This window comes from Hydra viridissima, unplaced genomic scaffold, assembly GCF_058129835.1.
Source record: "Hydra viridissima isolate aposymbiotic clone 2 unplaced genomic scaffold, HvirCarnegie_v1 scaffold_10, whole genome shotgun sequence".
Lineage (NCBI taxonomy): Eukaryota > Metazoa > Cnidaria > Hydrozoa > Anthoathecata > Hydridae > Hydra > Hydra viridissima.
The window spans coordinates 7,542,182-7,562,774 of record NW_028324309.1 but is presented as its reverse complement, the minus strand read 5'-3'; the positions used below and the strand labels follow the sequence as shown (position 1 = coordinate 7,562,774).

The 20,593-nt window shown below is 36.2% G+C and overlaps 3 protein-coding genes across 5 annotated transcripts; all 3 read right to left on the bottom strand.

Moving 5' to 3' along the window:
- Positions 1-9,516: 9,516 nt before the first annotated feature.
- LOC149882953 (uncharacterized) lies at positions 9,517-15,235 on the bottom strand. The gene is made up of 6 exons (XM_090100531.1): positions 15,161-15,235; positions 15,026-15,081; positions 14,718-14,890; positions 14,460-14,619; positions 14,088-14,243; positions 9,517-9,889 (listed from the first exon to the last, which is right to left on the bottom strand). The coding sequence occupies exons 3-5, from the start codon at positions 14,841-14,843 to the stop codon at positions 14,134-14,136; spliced, it is 396 nt and encodes a 131-aa protein (XP_089956657.1). The 5' UTR covers positions 14,844-14,890; positions 15,026-15,081; positions 15,161-15,235; the 3' UTR covers positions 9,517-9,889; positions 14,088-14,133.
- On the bottom strand, positions 15,076-15,841 carry LOC149882952 (uncharacterized). Its single transcript, XM_090100530.1, has 3 exons — positions 15,628-15,841; positions 15,391-15,486; positions 15,076-15,291 (listed from the first exon to the last, which is right to left on the bottom strand). Exons 1-3 carry the CDS (start codon positions 15,839-15,841, stop codon positions 15,152-15,154), a joined length of 450 nt encoding a protein of 149 aa, XP_089956656.1. The 3' UTR covers positions 15,076-15,151.
- Positions 15,762-19,151, bottom strand: LOC149882951 (uncharacterized). 3 transcript variants are annotated; one of them, XM_090100526.1, is made up of 5 exons: positions 18,919-19,151; positions 18,266-18,611; positions 16,369-18,163; positions 16,063-16,137; positions 15,762-15,879 (listed from the first exon to the last, which is right to left on the bottom strand). In XM_090100526.1, the coding sequence occupies exons 2-4, from the start codon at positions 18,367-18,369 to the stop codon at positions 16,063-16,065; spliced, it is 1,974 nt and encodes a 657-aa protein (XP_089956652.1). In that variant the 5' UTR covers positions 18,370-18,611; positions 18,919-19,151; the 3' UTR covers positions 15,762-15,879. The 3 variants fall into 3 exon arrangements, with proteins under 3 accessions (XP_089956652.1, XP_089956653.1, XP_089956654.1); XM_090100527.1 differs by having other exon boundaries at positions 16,384-18,163; XM_090100528.1 differs by having other exon boundaries at positions 18,562-18,611.
- Between the last annotated feature and the right edge of the window lie 1,442 nt (positions 19,152-20,593).

Below are 20,593 nucleotides of genomic sequence, written 5' to 3'. Positions count from 1 at the left end.
AAATGCACAGAAATGCTTAGAATTTGCTTGTAATGTCGATTCTGTGATTATTTCGTCAAATTGGAGCCTTTCACCGAGTCCTCTTGGATCCCTTGGCCCTATTTTCTTTTATCCTGTCAGGCTGAGCACGAAAATGACAAAGACAATCAACAGAAAGACTGGCAATTACCGGATTTGGCGACAAAACTCCGGTTTTGGCTCAATTTCCATACAAAACGTCGAAACTTGGGCCAAATGTGGCCAAATTCGAGAGTTTCACCGACTCCATTTGGATCCCTAGGCCCTATTTTCTTGTATCCTGTCACGCTGAGCACGAAAATGACAAAGAAAATCAACAGAGAGGCTGGCAAGTACCGGATTTGGCGACAAAACCCTGTTTTTGGCTCAATTTCCATACAAAACGTCGAAATTTGGGCCAAATGTGGCCAAATTCGATGCTTTCACCGACTCCTCTTGCATCCCTTGGCCCTATATTCTTGTATCCTGTCAGGCTGAGCACGAAAATGACAAAGACAATCAACAGAGAGGCTGGCAAGTACCGGATTTGGCGACAAAACCCCGTTTTTGGCTCAATTTCCATACAAAACGTCGAAATTTGGGCCAAATGTGGCCAAATTCGAAGCTTTCACCGACTCCCATTGGATCCCTTGGCCATATTCTGTTGTATCCTGTCAGGCTGAGCAAAAAAATGGCCAAGGGCATCAAGCAATTCAGTGGTAAGTACCGATTTTTGCGAAAAATGCACAGAAATGCTTAGAATTTGCTTGTAATGTCGATTCTGTGATTATTTCGTCAAATTGGAGCCTTTCACCGAGTCCTCTTGGATCCCTTGGCCCTATTTTCTTGTATCCTGTCAGGCTGAGCACGAAAATGACAAAGACAATCAACAGAGAGGCTGGCAAGTACCGGATTTGGCGACAAAACCCCGTTTTTGGATCAATTTCCATACAAAACGTCGAAATTTGGGCCAAATGTGGCCAAATTCGAGAACTTCACCAACTCCTCTTGGATCCCTTGGCCCTATTTTCTTGTATCCTGTCAGGCTGAGCACGAAAATGACAAAGACAATCAACAGAGAGGCTGGCAAGTACCGGATTTGGCGACAAAACCCCGTTTTTGGCTCAATTTCCATACAAAACGTCGAAATTTGGGCCAAATGTGGCCAAATTCGAGGTTTTCACCGACTCCTCTTGGATCCCTTGGCCCTATTTTCTTGTATCCTGTCAGGCTGAGCACGAAAATGACAAAGACAATCAACAGAGAGGCTGGCAAGTACCGGATTTGGCGACAAAACCCCGTTTTTGGCTCAATTTCCATACAAAACGTCGAAATTTGGGCCAAATGTGGCCAAATTCGAGGCTTTCACCAACTCCTCTTGGATCCCTTGGCCCTATTTTCTTGTATCCTGTCAGGCTGAGCACGAAAATGACAAAGACAATCAACAGAGAGGCTGGCAAGTACCGGATTTGGCGACAAAACCCCGTTTTTAAATCAATTTCCATACAAAACGTCGAAATATGGGCCAAATGTGGCCAAATTCGAGGCTTTCACCGACTATCATTGGATCCCTTGGCCATATTCTGTTGTATTTTGTCAGGCTGAGCAAAAAAATGCCCAAGGCCATCAAGCAATTCAGTGGTAAGTACCGTTTTTTGCGACAAATGCACAGAAATGCTTAGAATTTGCTTGTATTGTCAATTCTGTGATTATTTCGTCAAATTGGAGCCTTTCACCGAGATTTCTTTGAGCCTTTGGACATATTCTGTTGTAACCTATCACGCTGAGCACGAAAATGACAAAGACAATCAACAGAGAGGCTGGCAAGTACCGGATTTGGCGACAAGACCCCAATTTTGGCTCAATTTCCATACAAAACGTCGAAACATGGGCCAAATGTGGCCAAATTCGAGGCTTTCACCGACTCCTCTTGGATGCCTTAACCCAATTTTCTTGTATCCTGTCAGGCTGAGCACGAAAATGACAAAGACAATCAACAGAGAGGCTGGCAAGTACCGGATTTGGCGACAAAACCCCGTTTTTGGCTCAATTTCCATACCAAACGTCGAAATTTGGGCCAAATGTGGCCAAATTCGAGGCTTTCACCAACTCCCATTGGATCCCTTGGCCATATTCTGTTGTATCCTGTCAGGCTGAGCAAAAAAATGATCAAGGGCATCAAGCAATTCAGTGGTAAGTACCGATTTTTGCGACAAATGCACAGAAATGCTTAGAATTTGCTTGTAATGTCAATTCTGTGATTATTTCGTCAAATTGGAGCCTTTCACCGAGATTTCGTGGAGCCTTTGGACATATTCTAATGTAACCTATCAGGCTGAGCACGAAAATGACAAAGTCAATCAACAGAGAGGCTGGCAAGTACCGGATTTGGCGACAAAACCCCGTTTTTGGCTCAATTTCCATACAAAACGTCGAAACATAGGCCAAATGTGGCCAAATTCGAGGCTTTCACCGACTCCTCTTGGATGCCTTAACCCTATTTTCTTGTATCCTGTCAGGCTGAGCACGAAAATGACAAAGACAATCAACAGAGAGGCTGGCAAGTACCGGATTTGGCGACAAAACCCCGTTTTTGGCTCAATTTCCATACCAAACGTCGAAATTTGGGCCAAATGTGGCCAAATTCGAGGCTTTCACCAACTCCCATTGGATCCCTTGGCCATATTCTGTTGTATCCTGTCAGGCTGAGCAAAAAAATGATCAAGGGCATCAAGCAATTCAGTGGTAAGTACCGATTTTTGCGACAAATGCACAGAAATGCTTAGAATTTGCTTGTAATGTCAATTCTGTGATTATTTCGTCAAATTGGAGCCTTTCACCTAGATTTCGTGGAGCCTTTGGACATATTCTAATGTAACCTATCAGGCTGAGCACGAAAATGACAAAGTCAATCAACAGAGAGGCTGGCAAGTACCGGATTTGGCGACAAAACCCCGTTTTTGGCTCAATTTCCAAACAAAACGTCGAAATTTGGGCCAAATGTGGCCAAATTCGAGGCTTTCACCGACTCCCATTGGATCCCTTGGCCATATTCTGTTGTATCCTGTCAGGTTGAGCAAAAAAATGATCAAGGGCATCAAGCAATTCAGTGGTAAGTACCGATTTTTGCGACAAATGCACAGAAATGCTTAGAATTTGCTTGTAATGTCAATTCTGTGATTATTTCGTCAAATTGGAGCTTTTCACCGAGATTTCTCGGAGCCTTTGGACATATTCTGTTGTAACCTATCAGGCTGAGCACGAAAATGACAAAGACAATCAACAGAGAGGCTGGCAAGTACCGGATTTGGCGATTAAACCTCGTTTTTGGCTCAATTTCCATACAAAACGTCGAAACTTGGGCCAAATGTGGCCAAATTCGAGGCTTTCACCGACTCCTCTTGGATCCCTTGACCCTATTTTCTTGTATCCTGTCAGGCTGAGCACGAAAATGACAAAGACAATCAACAGAGAGGCTGGCAGGTACCGGATTTGGCGACAAAACCCCGTTTTTGGCTCAATTTCCATACAAAACGTCAAAATTTGGGCCAAATGTGGCCAAATTCAAGGCTTTCACCGACTCCTCTTGGATCCCTTGGCCCTATTTTCTTGTATCCTGTCAGGCTGAGCACGAAAATGAAAAAGACAATCAACAGTGAGGCTGGCAAGTACCGGATTTGGCGACAAAACCACGTTTTTGGCTCAATTTCCATACAAAACGTCGAAATTCGGGCCAAATGTGGCCAAATTCGAGGCTTTCACCGACTCCCATTGGATCCCTTGGCCATATTCTGTTGTATCCTGTCAGGCTGAGCAAAAAAATGATCAAGGGCATTAAGCAACTCAGTGGTAAGTACCGATTTTTGCGACAAATGCACAGAAATGCTTAGAATTTGCTTGTAATGTCAATTCTGTGATTATTTCGTCAAATTAGAGCCTTTCACCGAGATTTCTTGGAGCCTTTGGACATATTCTGTTGTAACCTATCAGGCTGAGCACGAAAATGACAAAGACAATCAACAGAGAGGCTGGCAAGTACCGGATTTGGCGACAAAACGCCGTTTTTGGCTCAATTTCCATACAAAACGTCGAAATTTGGGCCAAATGTGGCCAAATTCGAGGCTTTCACCGACTCCCATTGGATCTCTCGGACTTACTCTGTTGTATCCTGTCAGGCTGAGCAAAATATTGCCCAAGGGCATTAAGCAATTCAGTGGTAAGTAACGATTTTTGCGACAAATGCACAGAAACTCTTAGAATTTGCTTGTAATGTCAATTCTGTGATTATTTCGTCAAATTGGAGCCTTTCACCGACTCCTATTGGATCCCTTGGCCCTATTTTCTTGTATCCTGTCAGGCTGAGCACGAAAATGAAAAATACAATCAACAGTGAGGCTGGCAAGTACCGGATTTGGCGACAAAACCCCGTTTTTGGCTCAATTTCCATACAAAACGTCGAAATTCGGGCCAAATGTGGCCAAATTCGAGGCTTTCACCGACTCCCATTGGATCCCTTGGCCATATTCTGTTGTATCCTGTCAGGCTGAGCAAAAAAATGATCAAGGGCATTAAGCAATTTGGTGGTAAGAACCGATTTTTGCGACAAATGCACAGAAATGCTTAGAATTTGCTTGTAATGTCAATTCTGTGATTATTTCGTCAAATTGGATCCTTTCACCAAGATTTCTTGGAGCCTTTGGACATATTTTGTTGTAACCTATCAGGCTGAGCACGAAAATGACAAAGACAATCAACAGAGAGGCTGGCAAGTACCGGATTTGGCGATTAAACCCCGTTTTTGGCTCAATTTCCATACAAAACGTCGAAACTTGGGCCAAATGTGGCCAAAATCGAGGCTTTCACCGACTCCTCTTGGATCCCTTGGCCCTATTTTCTTGTATCCTGTCAGGCTGAGCACGAAAATGAAAAAGACAATCAACAGTGAGGCTGGCAAGTACCGGATTTGGCGACAAAACCCCGTTTTTGGCTCAATTTCCAAACAAAACGTCGAAACTTGGGCCAAATGTGGCCAAATTCGAAGCTTTCACCGACTCCTCTTGGATCCCTTGGCCCTATTTTCTTGTATCCTGTCAGGCTGAAAACGAAAATGACAAAGACAATCAACAGAGAGGCTGGCAAGTACCGGATATGGCGACAAAACCCCGTTTTTGGCTCAGTTTCCATACAAAACGTCGAAACTTGGGCCAAATGTGGCCAAATTCGAGACTTTCACCGACTCCCATGGGATCCCATGTCCATATTCTGTTGTATCCTGTCAGGCTAAGCAAAAAAATGCCCAAGGGCATCAAGCAATTCAGTGGTAAGTACCGATTTTTGTGACAAATGCACAGAAATGCTTAGAATTTGCTTGTAATGTCAATTCTGTGATTATTTCGTCAAATTGGAGCCTTTCACCGAGATTTCTTGGAACCTTTGGACATATTCTGTTGTAACCTATCAGGCTGAGCCCGAAAATGACAAAGACAATCAACAGAGAGGCTGGCAAGTACCGGATTTGGCGACAAGACCCCGTTTTTGGTTCAATTTCCATACAAAACGTCGAAACATGGGCCAAATGTGGCCAAATTCGAGGCTTTCACCGACTCCTCTTGGATTCCTTGGCCCTATTTTTTTGTATCCTGTCAGGCTGAGCACGAAAATGAAAAAGACAATCAACAGTGAGGCTGGCAAGTACCGGATTTGGCGACAAAACCCCGTTTTTGGCTCAATTTCCATACAAAACGTCGAAATTCGGGCCAAATGTGGCCAAATTCGAAGCTTTCACCGACTCCCATTGGATCCCTTGGCCATATTCTGTTGTATCCTGTCAGGCTGAGCAAAAAAATGCCCAAGGGTATCAAGCAATTCGGTGGTAAGAACCGATTTTTGCGACAAATGCACAGAAATGCTTAGAATTTGCTTGTAATGTCAATTCTGTGATTATTTCGTCAAATTGGATCCTTTCACCGAGATTTCTTGGAGCCTTTGGACATATTCTGTTGTAACCTATCAGGCTGAGCACGAAAATGACAAAGACAATCAACAGAGAGGCTGGCAAGTACCGGATATGGCGACAAAACGCCGTTTTTGGCTCAATTTCCATACAAAACGTCGAAACTTGGGCCAAATGTGGCCAAATTCGAGGCTTTCACCGACTCCTCTTGGATCCCTTGACCCTATTTTCTTGTATCCTGTCAGGCTGAGCACGAAAATGACAAAGACAATCAACAGAGAGGCTGGCAATTACCGGATTTGGCGACAAAACCCCGTTTTTGTCTCAATTTCCATACAAAACATCGAAACTTGGGCCAAATGTGGCCAAATTCGAGGCTTTCACCGACTCCTCTTGGATCCCTTGACCCTATTTTCTTGTGTCCTGTCAGGCTGAGCACGAAAATGACAAAGACAATCAACAGAGAAGCTGGCAGGTACCGGATTTGGCGACAAAACCCCGTTTTTGGCTCAATTTCCATACAAAACGTCGAAATTTGGGCCAAATGTGGCCAAATTCCAGGCTTTCACCGACTCCCATTGGATCCCATGTCCATATTCTGTTGTATCCTGTCAGGCTGAGCAAAAAAATGCCCAAGGGCATCAAGCAATTCAGTGGTAAGTACCGATTTTTGCGACAAATGCACAGAAATGCTTAGAATTTGCTTGTAATGTCGATTCTGTAATTATTTCGTCAAATTGGAGCCTTTCACCAACTCCTCTTCAATCCTTTGGCCCTATTTTCTTGTATCCTGTCATGCTGAGCACGAAAATGACAAAGACAATCAACAGAGAGGCTGGCAAGTACTGGATTTGGCGAAAAAACCCAGTTTTTGGCTCAATTTCCATACAAAACGTCGAAATTTGGGCCAAATGTGGCCAAATTCGAGGCTTACACCTACTCCCATTGGATCCCTTGGCCATATTCTGTTGTATCCTGTCAGGCTGAGCAAAAAAATGCCCAAGGGCATCAAGCAATTCAGCGGTAAGTACCGATTTTTGCGACAAATGCACAGAAATGCTTAGAATTTGCTTGTAATGTCAATTCTGTGATTATTTCGTCAAATTGGATCCTTTCACCGAGATTTCTTGGAGCCTTTGGACATATTCTGTTGTAACCTATCAGGCTGAGCACGAAAATGACAAAGACAATCAACAGAGAGGCTGGCAAGTACCGGATTTGGCGACAAATCCCCGTTTTTGGCTCAATTTCCATACAAAACGTCGAAACTTGGGCCAAATGTGGCCAAATTCGATGTTTTCACCGACTCCTCTTGGATCCCTTGGCCCTATTTTCTTGTATCCTGTCAGACTGAGCACGAAAATGACAAAGACAATCAACAGAGAGGCTGGCAAGTACCGGATTTGGCGACAAAACCCCGTTTTTTGCTCAATTTCCATACAAAACGTCGAAATTTGGGCCAAATGTGGCCAAATTCGCGGCTTTCACCGACTCCCATTGGATCCCTTGGCCATATTCTGTTGTATCCTGTCAGGCTGAGCAAAAAAATGCCCAAGGGCATCAAGCAATTCAGTGGTAAGTACCGATTTTTGCGACAAATGCACAGAAATGCTTAGAATTTGCTTGTAATGTCAATTCTGTGATTATTTCCTAAAATTGGAGCCTTTCACCGAGATTTCTCGGAACCTTTGGACATATTCTGTTGTAACCTATCAGGTTGAGCACGAAAATGACAAAGACAATCAACAGAGAGGCTGGCAAGTACCGGATTTGGCGACAAAACCCCGTTTTTGGCTCAATTTCCATACAAAACGTCGAAACTTGGGCCAAATGTGGCCAAATTCGAGGCTTTCACCGGCTCCTCTTGGATCCCTTGGCCCTATTTTCTTGTATCCTGTCAGGCTGAGCACGAAAATGACAAAGACAATCAACAGAGAGGCTGGCAAGTACCGGATTTGGCGACAAAACCCCGTTTTTGGCTCAATTTCCATACAAAACGTCGAAATTTGGGCCAAATGTGGCCAAATTCGAGGCTTTCACCGACTCCCATTGGATCCCTTGGCCATATTCTGTTGTATCCTGTCAGGCTGAGCAAAAAAATGCTCAAGGGCATCAAGCAATTCAGTGGTAAGTACCGATTTTTGCGACAAATGCACATAAATGCTTAGAATTTGCTTGTAATGTCAATTCTGTGATTATTTCGTCAAATTGGAGCCTTTCACCGAGATTTCTTTGAGCCTTTGGACATATTCTGTTGTAACCTATCAGGCTGAGCACGAAAATGACAAATGCAATCAACAGAGAGGCTGGCAAGTACCGGATATGGCGACAAAACGCCGTTTTTGGCTCAATTTCCATACAAAACGTCGAAACATAGGCCAAATGTGGCCAAATTCGAGGCTTTCACCGACTCCTCTTGGATCCCTTGGCCCTATTTTCTTGTATCCTGTCAGGCTGAGCACGAAAATGACAAAGACAATCAACAGAGAGGCTGGCAAGTACCGGATTTGGCGACAAAACCCCGTTTTTTGCTCAATTTCCATACAAAACGTCGAAATTTGGGCCAAATGTGGCCAAATTCGCGGGTTTCACCGACTCCCATTGGATCCCTTGGCCATATTCTGTGATATCCTGTCAGGCTGAGCAAAAAAATGCCCAAGGGCATCAAGCAATTCAGTGGTAAGTACCGATTTTTGCGACAAATGCACAGAAATGCTTAGAATTTGCTTGTAATGTCAATTCTGTGATTATTTCCTAAAATTGGAGCCTTTCACCGAGATTTCTCGGAACCTTTGGACATATTCTGTTGTAACCTATCAGGTTGAGCACGAAAATGACAAAGACAATCAACAGAGAGGCTGGCAAGTACCGGATTTGGCGACAAAACCCCGTTTTTGGCTCAATTTCCATACAAAACGTCGAAACTTGGGCCAAATGTGGCCAAATTCGAGGCTTTCACCTACTCCTCTTGGATCCCTTGGCCCTATTTTCTTGTATCCTGTCAGGCTGAGCACGAAAATGACAAAGACAATCAACAGAGAGGCTGGCAAGTACCGGATTTGGCGACAAAACCCCGTTTTTGGCTCAATTTCCATACAAAACGTCGAAATTTGGGCCAAATGTGGCCAAATTCGAGGCTTTCACCGACTCCCATTGGATCCCTTGGCCATATTCTGTTGTATCCTGTCAGGCTGAGCAAAAAAATGCCCAAGGGCATCAAGCAATTCAGTGGTAAACCAGCCGGCACAAAGACGTTTAAAAGATGTTTTTTATTGGTATATTTTTGGTTTTGAAATCGTCTCCGTAGACGTCTAAAACGTGAGACGATAAGACGCTTACGGAAAGTTTTCTTAAAGAGGTCTTGATATTGCGTCTTCAATAATATCAAGTTAATAATAGTTAATGCATAGGAATATTTCATAAAATACATTCTTTGTAAATGTTATTATCTATTTGGAAAATAATAGTAAAACGCATATTTATTCATGTCATACATATTTATTTTTCAAATGCAAATAGTTTACAACCGTAATACATACTAAAATTCAAAGAGAAATGTGTTATTTTAACTATTCATTATTAGTAGAAAAATAGGACTAACACGGAACTTTATTTGTTCTTATATCAGTTAGATTATAGAGTTTCTTAAATAAAACTTTTAAATGGAAATGCAAAAGCACAAATATCAAGCATACTTATTTAAAACATTAACAAGAAATATTACTTCTATCCTACAAATACAGTGGCTGAAAAATATAAGTACGAATTGTTAAAATTTTAGGAGTTTCTACTTGTTCGAACCACATTCGTATTAAACTCCTCAAAGTAATGCGTTCAAATACAGTTCATAACATCTTTTTGGATTGATAAATTCTTTAGCTTAACTAATGCTCGAACGTGCAATAACGACTCTTTTAATAACGGAAACTTTTACAGCATCTGCAAAAATACGTAAACATTTTTAGTAAGTAAGAACAATTCAAACCCATAATAAAAAAAAAACTAAACAACTATATTTAAAGATAGTTAATAGTTACAAGATTGAATAATAAAAAGCATTTTTAAACACAATAAAAACACCCAACAACAACAACACTAATACAAAGAATTTAAAAAGTTTAACAAAAGCAATAAACAATAAAAGTAATAATCAATTACAAAAATGATAAGGGATAAAAGGAATTTTTTATTATAACAACATTAACTTAAAAGTGTAACAAAGATAATAAACAACAACAATAGTTAAAGTTGTTGCAAAATATAATAGAAATCTTAACTAACCTCATCAACAACAACAGCAACAGCAACAACAACAACCACAACACCAACAACCATAACAACAACAACAACAACAACAACCACAGCAATAACAACAACAACAACTATAATAAAAACCCTGCCTGAAAAAAAAAAAAAAAAACATAAAAGAAAATAAATAAATAAATGAAGTTTTAAAAACTGAAACAGATTATGAAAATAATACAGAAGAAAAACTAAAAATTATAGAGAAAAATTTAAAGCTTGATGAAATTGTTAACAATAATAAAAGATCTCGTGTCCATAGAATGAAAATAAATGTATCTTTCCAGCCTTACATGAAGGCAGAGATGGAGGAGAGGGATTAATCTGGATGAGAGGGATTATTGATTTGATTTAGGAGTTGAGACTAGCATCTAGGTGATTGAAAAAAAAAAAAAAAAAAAAAAAAAAGCATAGCACTTGCCTATGTGAATAAAGGAACAGAAATTTTAAAAAAATGACACTTTAAAAACTTAAACAGATGATGAAAATAATATAGAAGAACAACTAAAAAAAAAAAATTTAAGCTTGATAAAAACATTAGCAATGAGAAGTGATAAGTAATAAAAGATAGAAAACAAAAAAACAAAAAAACTTTAAGATAAAACAATAATTAAGATAATAAAAAAGTGTCAGAATGTTGTGGATCTTGCTCCATAGGAGAAAAATAAATGTATCATTCTGGCCTCATTTTTGGCAAGGAGGCAGGGGAGGAGGAGAGAGGATAATCTGGATGAAAGGGATTGTTGATTTGAATGAGGAGTTGAAAACAGCGCTTTGTTGCTACAAAAATAAAAAAATTGCAGCAGCTCTATGTATTAACAAAATAACGGAACAATCAAGTGTAGCTTATAAATATAAATCAAAACTATACAAATATAATTAAACTAACAAACAACAGCAACTATAAATAATAGCAAGAGCTTTAAAATGTGATAAAAGTAATAAACAACAATAGTAATTAATACAAAAAAGCATCACAAAAATGATAAGCAATGACAATAATAAACAGCAAGAAAGGTTTTTACAATAAAAAAAAAATCTCAAATATTAGCAATATAAAGTAGTCAAAATTTATTTTTAAATTCAATAAGAGTTATTAAAGAGTAAATACAATAAGCAATAAATATTAAAAAAACATAGAAATATAATAAAAAGAACAACAACAATAATTAATAAAGAAGTAGTTAAAAAAAACTTTAAAACTTAACAATAATGATTAAAAACAAAAACATTAATACAAAGATTTTAAAATCATATCAAAAGCAATAAAAAATGAAGTTAACAAGCAATAGCAATAATAAGTAAGAAAAAGAACTTAAAAATATAAACTGGTTAATTTTAAAATGTGATAAAAATACCAAACAATAACAATTATAAACAAAACTTAACTTCTTTGAGAGTACAGATAATAAATAACAACAACAACTACACAAGAAAATAAAATTGCAACAAAAGCAATAAACAATTAAAACAATAAACAATAGCAAATGAAGTGCTGCCAGCAAAAACTCCTTAAGTCCATTAAAAAAACAAAAACAAAAAACAAAAAACAGAGATAACTATGTCACTTCAATAATGAACTAATAAACTTTCATGTGTACCAGCTATTTTGAACAAAAAAAATATCTGAGCTGCATAAAAAATAGAATCAATTTCAATAAGGGATTTTACAAGTGACAAATAGATCTAATATTTTTGCCGAATACAAACAAGCTATCATGGCATCCAAAAGAAGAAAAAGAGTTGAAGAAAACTGGTGCAGAAATACAAATAAAAAGATTAAAAAAAAATGTGAAGAAAATCTGTTCTACAATTATAATGATTAACAGTTATTATAATGGAAACTCTTAATTGGTAAAAGGAACAATACTACTGTATTAATAAGTTTAAACAAAGGATCAACACTTGTGATAATTGTAGCATGCTATTGATTAATCTTTCATTATTAATCTTTAGTGTTTGTAATGCCTATACATTTGTTTTGTTGAAGTAGTAACTACCATTAGCAGTCATTATAACTCTATGATATTTCATGGTATTATTGTTTATTTTATTAAATTACAAACTATTTCATTCCTTACTTGAAATATGTTTGAAAAAAGATTAACATTTTAGCATAGAAAATACTATTTACTGTTTAATTTACTTATAGATACATTATAAATGACTTTAACTTAAGTAAATAAGTAAAATATAATAGTTCATAGATATATAATAAAATTTCAAGTTAGGAATTCAGTTTGTACATCTATTTTTAAGGACATATTTTCAATTAAAAAAATATTGAATGTATGTTTACATGTAATGATTATAAAACTAAAGTAATATTTTAAGTTACCTTAAAGAAATCATTAATTAATAATGTTTCAGTTTAGTCTAGTCTAGCTTTTTAAATTTAGTCTCTAAGTTGTAATAAAGTTGCATTTTAAATTCTTTTTAATGTATAAGTTAATAGCAAATTTGTTATAAATTAATGATAACTTTATCAAATTTATATTTAGATTACTCTTTTTAATGCTAACTTTTGAAAGGAGGTATACTTCTAGCAAAAAACTTCACACTCCAACATGATATGCATATCTGAAAAGCACAGGAAACAAAAAAATATGAGTTGGACAACCAAGTCTTGTATTATGTACAAATTATCAAAAAGTAACAGCAGTCTTGTATTATGTACGAATTATCAAAAAGTAACTAACTACAAGTAAGCAACTAATGTTAGTGGAGTATATTACAAAAGACACATGGGTACACAATTTGGTATCATTAACCTTGTTTCTTAAAAAACAACCTTCTATTATAATGTAGAAAATGCTGCAGATAAAGGACCCAATGAAGTAATAACATTTTTAGATGATTATACTAAAGAAAACAAGAATGATAGAAACGAGAAGATAACTCTGTTTGCCTAGAAGTGCTACAGTCAAAACAAAATATATCTTTTGTATTGTTTGGTTAACCTTTGTACAATGGAGCTTTTCAAAGAATAATAATTAATTACCCTATTTCATAACACTTATTAACTGATGCTTTGCAAGAATTGAAAAAAGAAGAAAAAATTGGAGAAATAAGCAAACCATATGAATGGGTTAATATAATGAAATCTTGTAACAAAAAGAATCCATGCAAAGTTATCCTTGTTTTGTTCTTTAAAAATAAACTGTGAGATATTTTCTTTTTTCTTTTTAATTCAACATTTTGAAAGTTTTAATACTTAAAATATAGAAATGATATTTTGGTGCTTATCCTTTCTTTTTTTTGAAAAAAAGAATATTTGAAAAAACATATTTGTTTAATAATTTATTTTTTAAAATAAACAATCAATACTATTGGTTCTTGCAACGAAATTCTGCATATTAAAAAATGCATGATGGATTTTATAGTTATTAAATTCATCAACCATTTATTTTATATATTTAAACAATAAAATTTAAGTTATTTTCTCTTTTTATATCTTTTTTACTATCTTTAGAAAAACAAAACAGACTTGTGAATTTCTTGACAAGAAAGTTTAAAAAATAAACAAAGCAGTGAACTTATTTTAGTTTATTACAAATAATCTTAAAATGGTTACATCTCAAAATGAAAATAGTGTGACTAATGCAGTTTGTGCAGGCAGCATTTCAATTATAAATACAAAAAAGAGTTTAAAAATAAACAGTAAAAATGATAAACAATTAAAAAAAAATCCAATAATAAAAAAAACAAAATTAAAAACAATTTTAAAAGAACAACTAATTCAGTTCATTATTTCATTGGTAAAAACATTACAAACTATGCATGGCATTAGCTACCATTTCAGTTGTTTCTTAGTCTTAAATAAAAGTATAATTACCAATTACAATTCTCCCAACATCAGACCGTTGATCGGAGTAAACCTTTTATTGGTTTTTTGTACCATCTTTTCGACCTGGCGCATTCTTTAGCTTAACCATTACACGTTCTCTCATACTGGACTCTTTCATAGCAGGAAATGTTATTTTCACAGCATCTTTAAGTAAATTAGATAAACAATTAAAGAAAGCAAAATATCTAAACTAGTTTCAGTTCCTCTTAACTTCTGTAAAGAATTTACCCACAAAATACTGCATTAGCTAATTTTCTAGATGTTTCTCACAAACACACACACACACACACACACACACACACACACACACACACACACACACACACACACACACACACACACACACAAAAGCATATTTACCAATTAAAACTCTCCATAACCCAGACTTTTCTAATGCTAACTTTCCGCCACTCCCTTTCATGTTCATTTTACATTGCAGTTTCACAGAAAACATTCTGTCAATGATTTTTGAAGTTGCATCTTTGACATCTACACCCCCAATTTGAGAGAGCTGTTCTACCTGTATACAAAGACCAACTGCAAATTAGGAACTATCTTTAAAAAAAAAGTAGATTTTCTGTCCAATAATTGTTAAAAAAACAACAGTGGTGAAATTACCAAATTTTTTCTGTAGTTTTCATCCTTCAGTTGCTCTTCTACTGTCTCAAACTCTTCTATGCTCAAAAGAGCTGAGATTTGTTTGGTGTCATTATGGACAGCTCTCCTTTCACGTAGCTCATTCATGAATACTGCAATCTCTCCCAAATTGTTAAGAACAGCTTTTTGAAACTCTGTTAGAATAAATTGAAAAATATTGAGTAGAAGTCACCTGAACAGAACATGTTCCAAACAATTCTTTATTGCTATAACTCTCAAGCTCAATCATATTTAAAATAAACCGCTTTAGTCAAAACAATTTTCCTTACGTGCAGTTTCAAGAGGAAAACCTTGGGAGGAGCTGCATGCAACAGGTTGAGGTGTCCTTAACATGAAATAAAATATCACATCACTGCATTGTTTAATCATGCAGAGTTCAATGTGATAAAACTCAGTTAAATTACCTGTTGGTCACAATTGAAACTTTGCGATGATTGACTGACTTTTGAGGACGAAGGGACAAAAGAAGATGGTGGAGTTGGAAATGCTGTTAATTTGGTTTTGTGAGGAGCAGAAGCTGGTATCAATGGAATGTCTGAAAAAAACAAACATAAAAACCATGTATTTGTATTAAATGACATGCATTTGATGTAAACCTATTATAAAAAATCCAACAAAGGGTGCAGTTTCTAACCTGATGTTTCATTTGAGGTCAATGTATTGTCAACAACAAAACCATGCTCATCTTCTGAAGCAGACAAGTCTGATAGTTTACACACTTCAATGTCATCTTTAACAAAAGTAGACATTTACTTTTTAAAAAAAAAAACAAAAACAAAAAAAAAAAAAAAAACACATAGCTGATTTAAAATCTTACTCACACAAATACAATAAAAGTAATAGCAACTTGAAAAAATGAAAAAAGACCTACCATCCTCACATTTCATTTTTATAAGTCTAAACTGCTTCCAGTGTGAACTTGGTGAAAGATTGTATCTCTCAGCCTGTAATACATCTACACCACTTGGCCAATAAACAACCTTTTTTTCTGTATCAATCCATTTTCTTAAAATTACTCCTATTTCTGTTTTGCTCTTCTCTTGCCATACCGCACAAGCCCACTTTTTCATTGGTACTGGTTCCATCTTTCGTCAAACCTTTTTACTAAGTTTTGTTAATCAATCTAAAGAAAACAATTTTAAGATGAGAACAGCTCCAAACAAAGGACAATATTAAATTGATTATTATGATCACAAGTAATGCAACTGTTAATGTAATTCAGAAATACTATAAATCTATTCTAAAACATTTTTGAAATACTAAAATGATCAATAAACTGTTGTTATGAAAAACATTTCAATGTAACCTAATTCTTAAATTCCCATATTGAAGAAGAATAAAAATTGAGCAAGTTGAAATTGGTTAAGGATGTTGCATTGTGCTAAAATAAGCAAATTGATTTTGAAAAACTTTAATTCTGCAGTTAAAAACTAAATAAAAAAAAAAAAAAAAAAACTAAACTAATAAAAAACAAAGAAAACTAAAATAAATAAAAATAAAAAACAAACAAAGTAACAACAACAACTAATGCACAAAAAAAAAATTATTTTTGCTCTGATTCATGCAAAAGAGGAAAATATACAAAACCATTATTGAAAGGCAATACTAAAACCTTCTTTACTCTTACAAGTTCAGTCTTGAGAACCAGAACCCTTTTGGATGTAAATGCCACTTCGTCAAACTTCTCAACAAAACCAATGTCAAAGACTTTAGAATCCACTGGGCTGGTATAAAAGCTTTTAGTATATTTCACCTTTAAACGATTGCACAAGTAGTTATCATCTGCAAGATTTTCAACAATCACAAAAAAATAGTTCTGATGTAGAAAACAAGAATCTCGAAAACTTACAGACAGGTTTGTACGCTTTGAAGTTTTAAATACAGTTCTGACATTTTGCAATTCAAACTGACACTTTGCAACTTGTGATATTGGGTTGTTGCAGTTTCGAACTTGTTTCTTCAATGTTTGCAGAAAATTTTCAAAAGGGAAAGCGGACATTTCATTGAGTGAACAGTCTTGATTTTCAACATCGTCTGAGAGATGAACCAAACTGTGAATGTTATAAACCACAAAGGTTTCACCATAAAAAGTTGCAGCGTTTTCTACAAAACAGTTAAGCAAGTCCCTAGCATAAGATAAGTAATGACGCCTGAACTCACTATTAGAACTCAACAAAATAGAAATAGAAACATGCAGCAAAAGAAAATGTTGATACATGTCGCTTTGAAGCACAGCTTTCAACACCAGAGGACCAGTATAAAGTAAAAACTGCCTGAATTCTGTGGCTTTCCATCTGTCTAGCTCAGACAATGAACGTGGTTGGCGAGCAAAGTCAGAAGGTAACTTGCCATTTAAAGATAACAGTCTGTTAGAAACATCGCTTATTAAAAAGTTTGATAGCCTGCATACTCTTGGACCCTGAACTAAAAAAGCCAAAATTCTTTTTGTTGCTCCTAGACAAACTAAATGCATGTAATCTAAAACAAAGTCATTGATCAAAGATGCACCTAAACTTGAGAGAGGGGATACACCAACTTGATGACCATTTAAATACAACAGCTGATCAAAACAAGCATTAGACCTTAACAGATATGAACTTTGGGGCTTGAACACCACGCGATGAGCAACATACTCACCAACAATCTCACAACGCTCACAAGCGTGCTTTGAGGTGTGTCCAACAACTTGTTTCAAAAATGCTCTAGCTGGAGCATCACAGATAAAAACACCAAGACCAAACTTTAAGTTTGTTTTGTTGAAGGTTATACCAGCTACACAGAGGTGCTTGACTTCTAGAACAAAGTCCTTCAAAAAATCATCTACAGGATGGGGCTTAGATTTCCCACAGTATAGTGCAACAATGAAAACATTAGAGTGAAACATGCCCAAAATAGGCCACATTTGTACAAGCGATGATTTAAACAAAGGCAAACCATCTATGCTGACATTTAACTTAATCTCAGTAACATCAATCACATCCATTTCTTTTAAACGTTGAATCAAACCTTCCTGAATTCCAAAGTAAGTATAGGAGCCACCGCAGATTTCTTGAGTACAGATTCGTCTGGGAGTCTTTAACAACGTTCTAGCATCCTTTTGTAAATGCTCATAACCATGTCTATTGAGAACTGAAAGCAGATCATTGAAGGACTCACGAGATACATTGTGCTTAACTGCCCACCTAGCTAATTCGATGTTTAGCGGTGATGTCTTCGATCGATCAGCACTGCTAACATCGCTAACAATTTCGCTGCAAGCTAAAACGTCATCAACGTGAAGATCGTGTTTGTCTGGTACTGCAACATCACCACTAGAAGGTTCAGTCGAAGTTAGCATCTTGGTAATCTCGGACTGGATTCTTCTATACTTTTTACTGTATACTCTTGCTCTTTCGTTCATTTCAGTGCTATAAACATAACGATGATAGTAAAAGTAAAAAAACAACAACAAACAAACTTGTATCAAAATCTTGTATACATTGCGTCCGCAAGGCAAACTTTAAACTTACAAAAAAGCCGGGGAGGAAGAGATGGTAAAAGCTCTAGACCTGCAGAAGGCATTCTTATTCGTTATATTTAAAAACTCTCTTTCATTAAATACGCAACACAACATTACCGAATCATTTTCATAAAATAAACACGAACATCATGAGAAAATTGATAAACCGTAAATAACATAAATTTTGCAAAGAGATGCCAGCATGTCTAATAACAATTTTGTCCCCCGGTCATTCAAGCTAGCTAAAGCAACTCTGTAAAACAGCCAAACAAAAACTTACTCAAAAAAGCAAAACAAAAAACTTACACAGTTTCCTCCTGATACTTGCAGATTTTGAAACTTTTTTTCATTCAAGACTAAAAAAAAACAACAACTATATAAGAAACCGGGGAGGGAGAAGGCAAAAGCTCAAGATCTGCAGGAAGCATTCTTATTTATCAACTTTAAAAATTCTATCTTATTAAATAGTAACACAACATTTCCAAATCGCCTTCATAAAACAAACACAAACACCGTGAGAAAATCGATAAAACGTAAAAAAATAAAATTTTGCAAAGTAAAACTAGCACGTCAAAGAAAATTATTGTCCCCCGGTTATTCAACCTAGCTAAAGTAACTCTGTAAAACAGCCAAACAACTCGAAAAATCAAAACAAAAACTTACTCAGTTTACTCCTGGCATTTGCAGATTTTGAAACTTGTATCACAGAAGCCCTTTTTATGTCTATTTTCAAAACCTATTAACGTAGGTGTATTTCCCATAATTGGCTCATTAGGACAAACCTCTTGTGGGAGGATAGACATTTGTGGCAGAGGCGAACTTCCAAGCTCATTGTTTGCCTTAACCAATAACACACCAGGAAACGGCCCACGTGAATGTACCAATTTCATTCTATGCACGCTGGATCCGCACAAACCTAGCAATTTTTGACATTCACGTGACCAAAGGGGAGGGGGTTTTATCTTGCAAAAATTTTACTATCTCTCTCTCTCTCTTTCTTTACCCCTCTCGCTCCCCCTCACCCCTCTTACAACAGGCCTATTCGTCGTGCAACTGGAATTTTTTGTGCAGGCCTATTTTTTTACGGTTGTAGACACTGATCTCTATAATAACTGGATAGCGCAACTCTAATATCAAAATTGACGCCAAAATCGCCATATTGGAAAGCCCCAGAACAATGAAATCTGATATGTGCGATAAAGCGATAAGCCGAAAAACAGAACTTAAAGCTTACGGGATTAAAATTTTTGGGGCTTTCCAATATGGCGATTTTGGCGTCAAAAAATATAAAGTTTTGCTCGGAGTTGCGCTATCCAGCTATTATAGAGATCAGTGGGTTGTAGACAATTATTTGTTTAGATTTGTTTTAAAAGAGAAAATGCAATGTTGTTTATCATATGTTGTGAATTGCTGTTGCATGATGTAATGCAAACGATCTCGGATAATTTTAGCGTGGAGTTTTAGAATTCGTTTTAAGCAAGTGATATACATATATTTTTAATTTCAAATTAAGTTTTTATATCGTGCCAAAAAAACTGTTGTGTGTATGCCTGTCACAATAATTATCAAAATGAACAAAATAGATGTATCGAGTGAAGCTAGTAAAGTGTATCAGTGCATCATATTTTAAATTACAATGTTGAGCGTGAAAAACGGATAAAAGCCATTCCAATCTCTAATTCAGTTGTTAACAATAGCACTGTTATATGTGAGTTACACTGGCCTCCAAAATTTGAAACAGTTACAGTATGTGGAGGAAAAAATCGACCAAAAAAAGCTCCATTTCCTTGGCTGGGAGTACCCTTATCTCAGATTCCAACTGCTGGTCCAACTCAAAGAACTAACATAATATCTTTAAGTGGCATTAGAAATACATAATATGATGAGTGTATGAAAATCTTCACTTTGAGACATTTCATAATGGAGTTAAGCGTAATGTTTCTATTTTAACAATCAATCTAATGATAACTGTTGAAACCTGGTCAAAGTTTGATAAGATACTTGACTTTTATGTTCCTTGAAAATGGACAATAAAAAAAAAAAAGGTAATTTTGCAACATATTTTGGTTATTGGACAAAAAATAATTGGAGATCAAATTTAAACATCAGACATAGTTATGTGCTTATTTGGCATATTTTTCATCATCAAGAGATATAAGGCCGAGATCCACAAGATTCTGACATTTTCTTAGTATCTTCATTATTGTTATATCTTAAAGTTCTTTTTATTTTTGTTATTTGTTACTATTTCTAATATTTTTATCAAGTTTTAAGTTTTCTGTTTTTGATATTTTTACTTGTTCTTCTGTATTATTTTCATCATCTGTTTCAGTATTTA

What these genes read in the sequence shown, in the direction of transcription:
- LOC149882953 (XM_090100531.1), bottom strand. Translation starts at nt 14,843, where the DNA reads ATGAATGAGCTACGTGAAAGGAGAGCTGTCCATAATGACACCAAACAA. An exon ending in AAAACTACAGAAAAAATTTG is followed by an intron (nt 14,620 to 14,717) that starts GTAATTTCACCA and finishes CTTTGTATACAG; the next exon opens with GTAGAACAGCTCTCTCAAAT. An exon ending in GTTATGGAGAGTTTTAATTG is followed by an intron (nt 14,244 to 14,459) that starts GTAAATATGCTT and finishes ATTTACTTAAAG; the next exon opens with ATGCTGTGAAAATAACATTT.
- LOC149882952 (XM_090100530.1), bottom strand. Translation starts at nt 15,841, where the DNA reads ATGGAACCAGTACCAATGAAAAAGTGGGCTTGTGCGGTATGGCAAGAG. An exon ending in AAAAATGAAATGTGAGGATG is followed by an intron (nt 15,487 to 15,627) that starts GTAGGTCTTTTT and finishes CTTTTGTTAAAG; the next exon opens with ATGACATTGAAGTGTGTAAA. An exon ending in GACCTCAAATGAAACATCAG is followed by an intron (nt 15,292 to 15,390) that starts GTTAGAAACTGC and finishes TGTTTTTTTCAG; the next exon opens with ACATTCCATTGATACCAGCT.
- LOC149882951 (XM_090100526.1), bottom strand. Translation starts at nt 18,369, where the DNA reads ATGTTGTGTTGCGTATTTAATGAAAGAGAGTTTTTAAATATAACGAAT. An exon ending in TCTTCCTCCCCGGCTTTTTT is followed by an intron (nt 18,164 to 18,265) that starts GTAAGTTTAAAG and finishes TTATGTTTATAG; the next exon opens with CACTGAAATGAACGAAAGAG. An exon ending in AACTTGTAAGAGTAAAGAAG is followed by an intron (nt 16,138 to 16,368) that starts GTTTTAGTATTG and finishes TGCTTATTTTAG; the next exon opens with CACAATGCAACATCCTTAAC.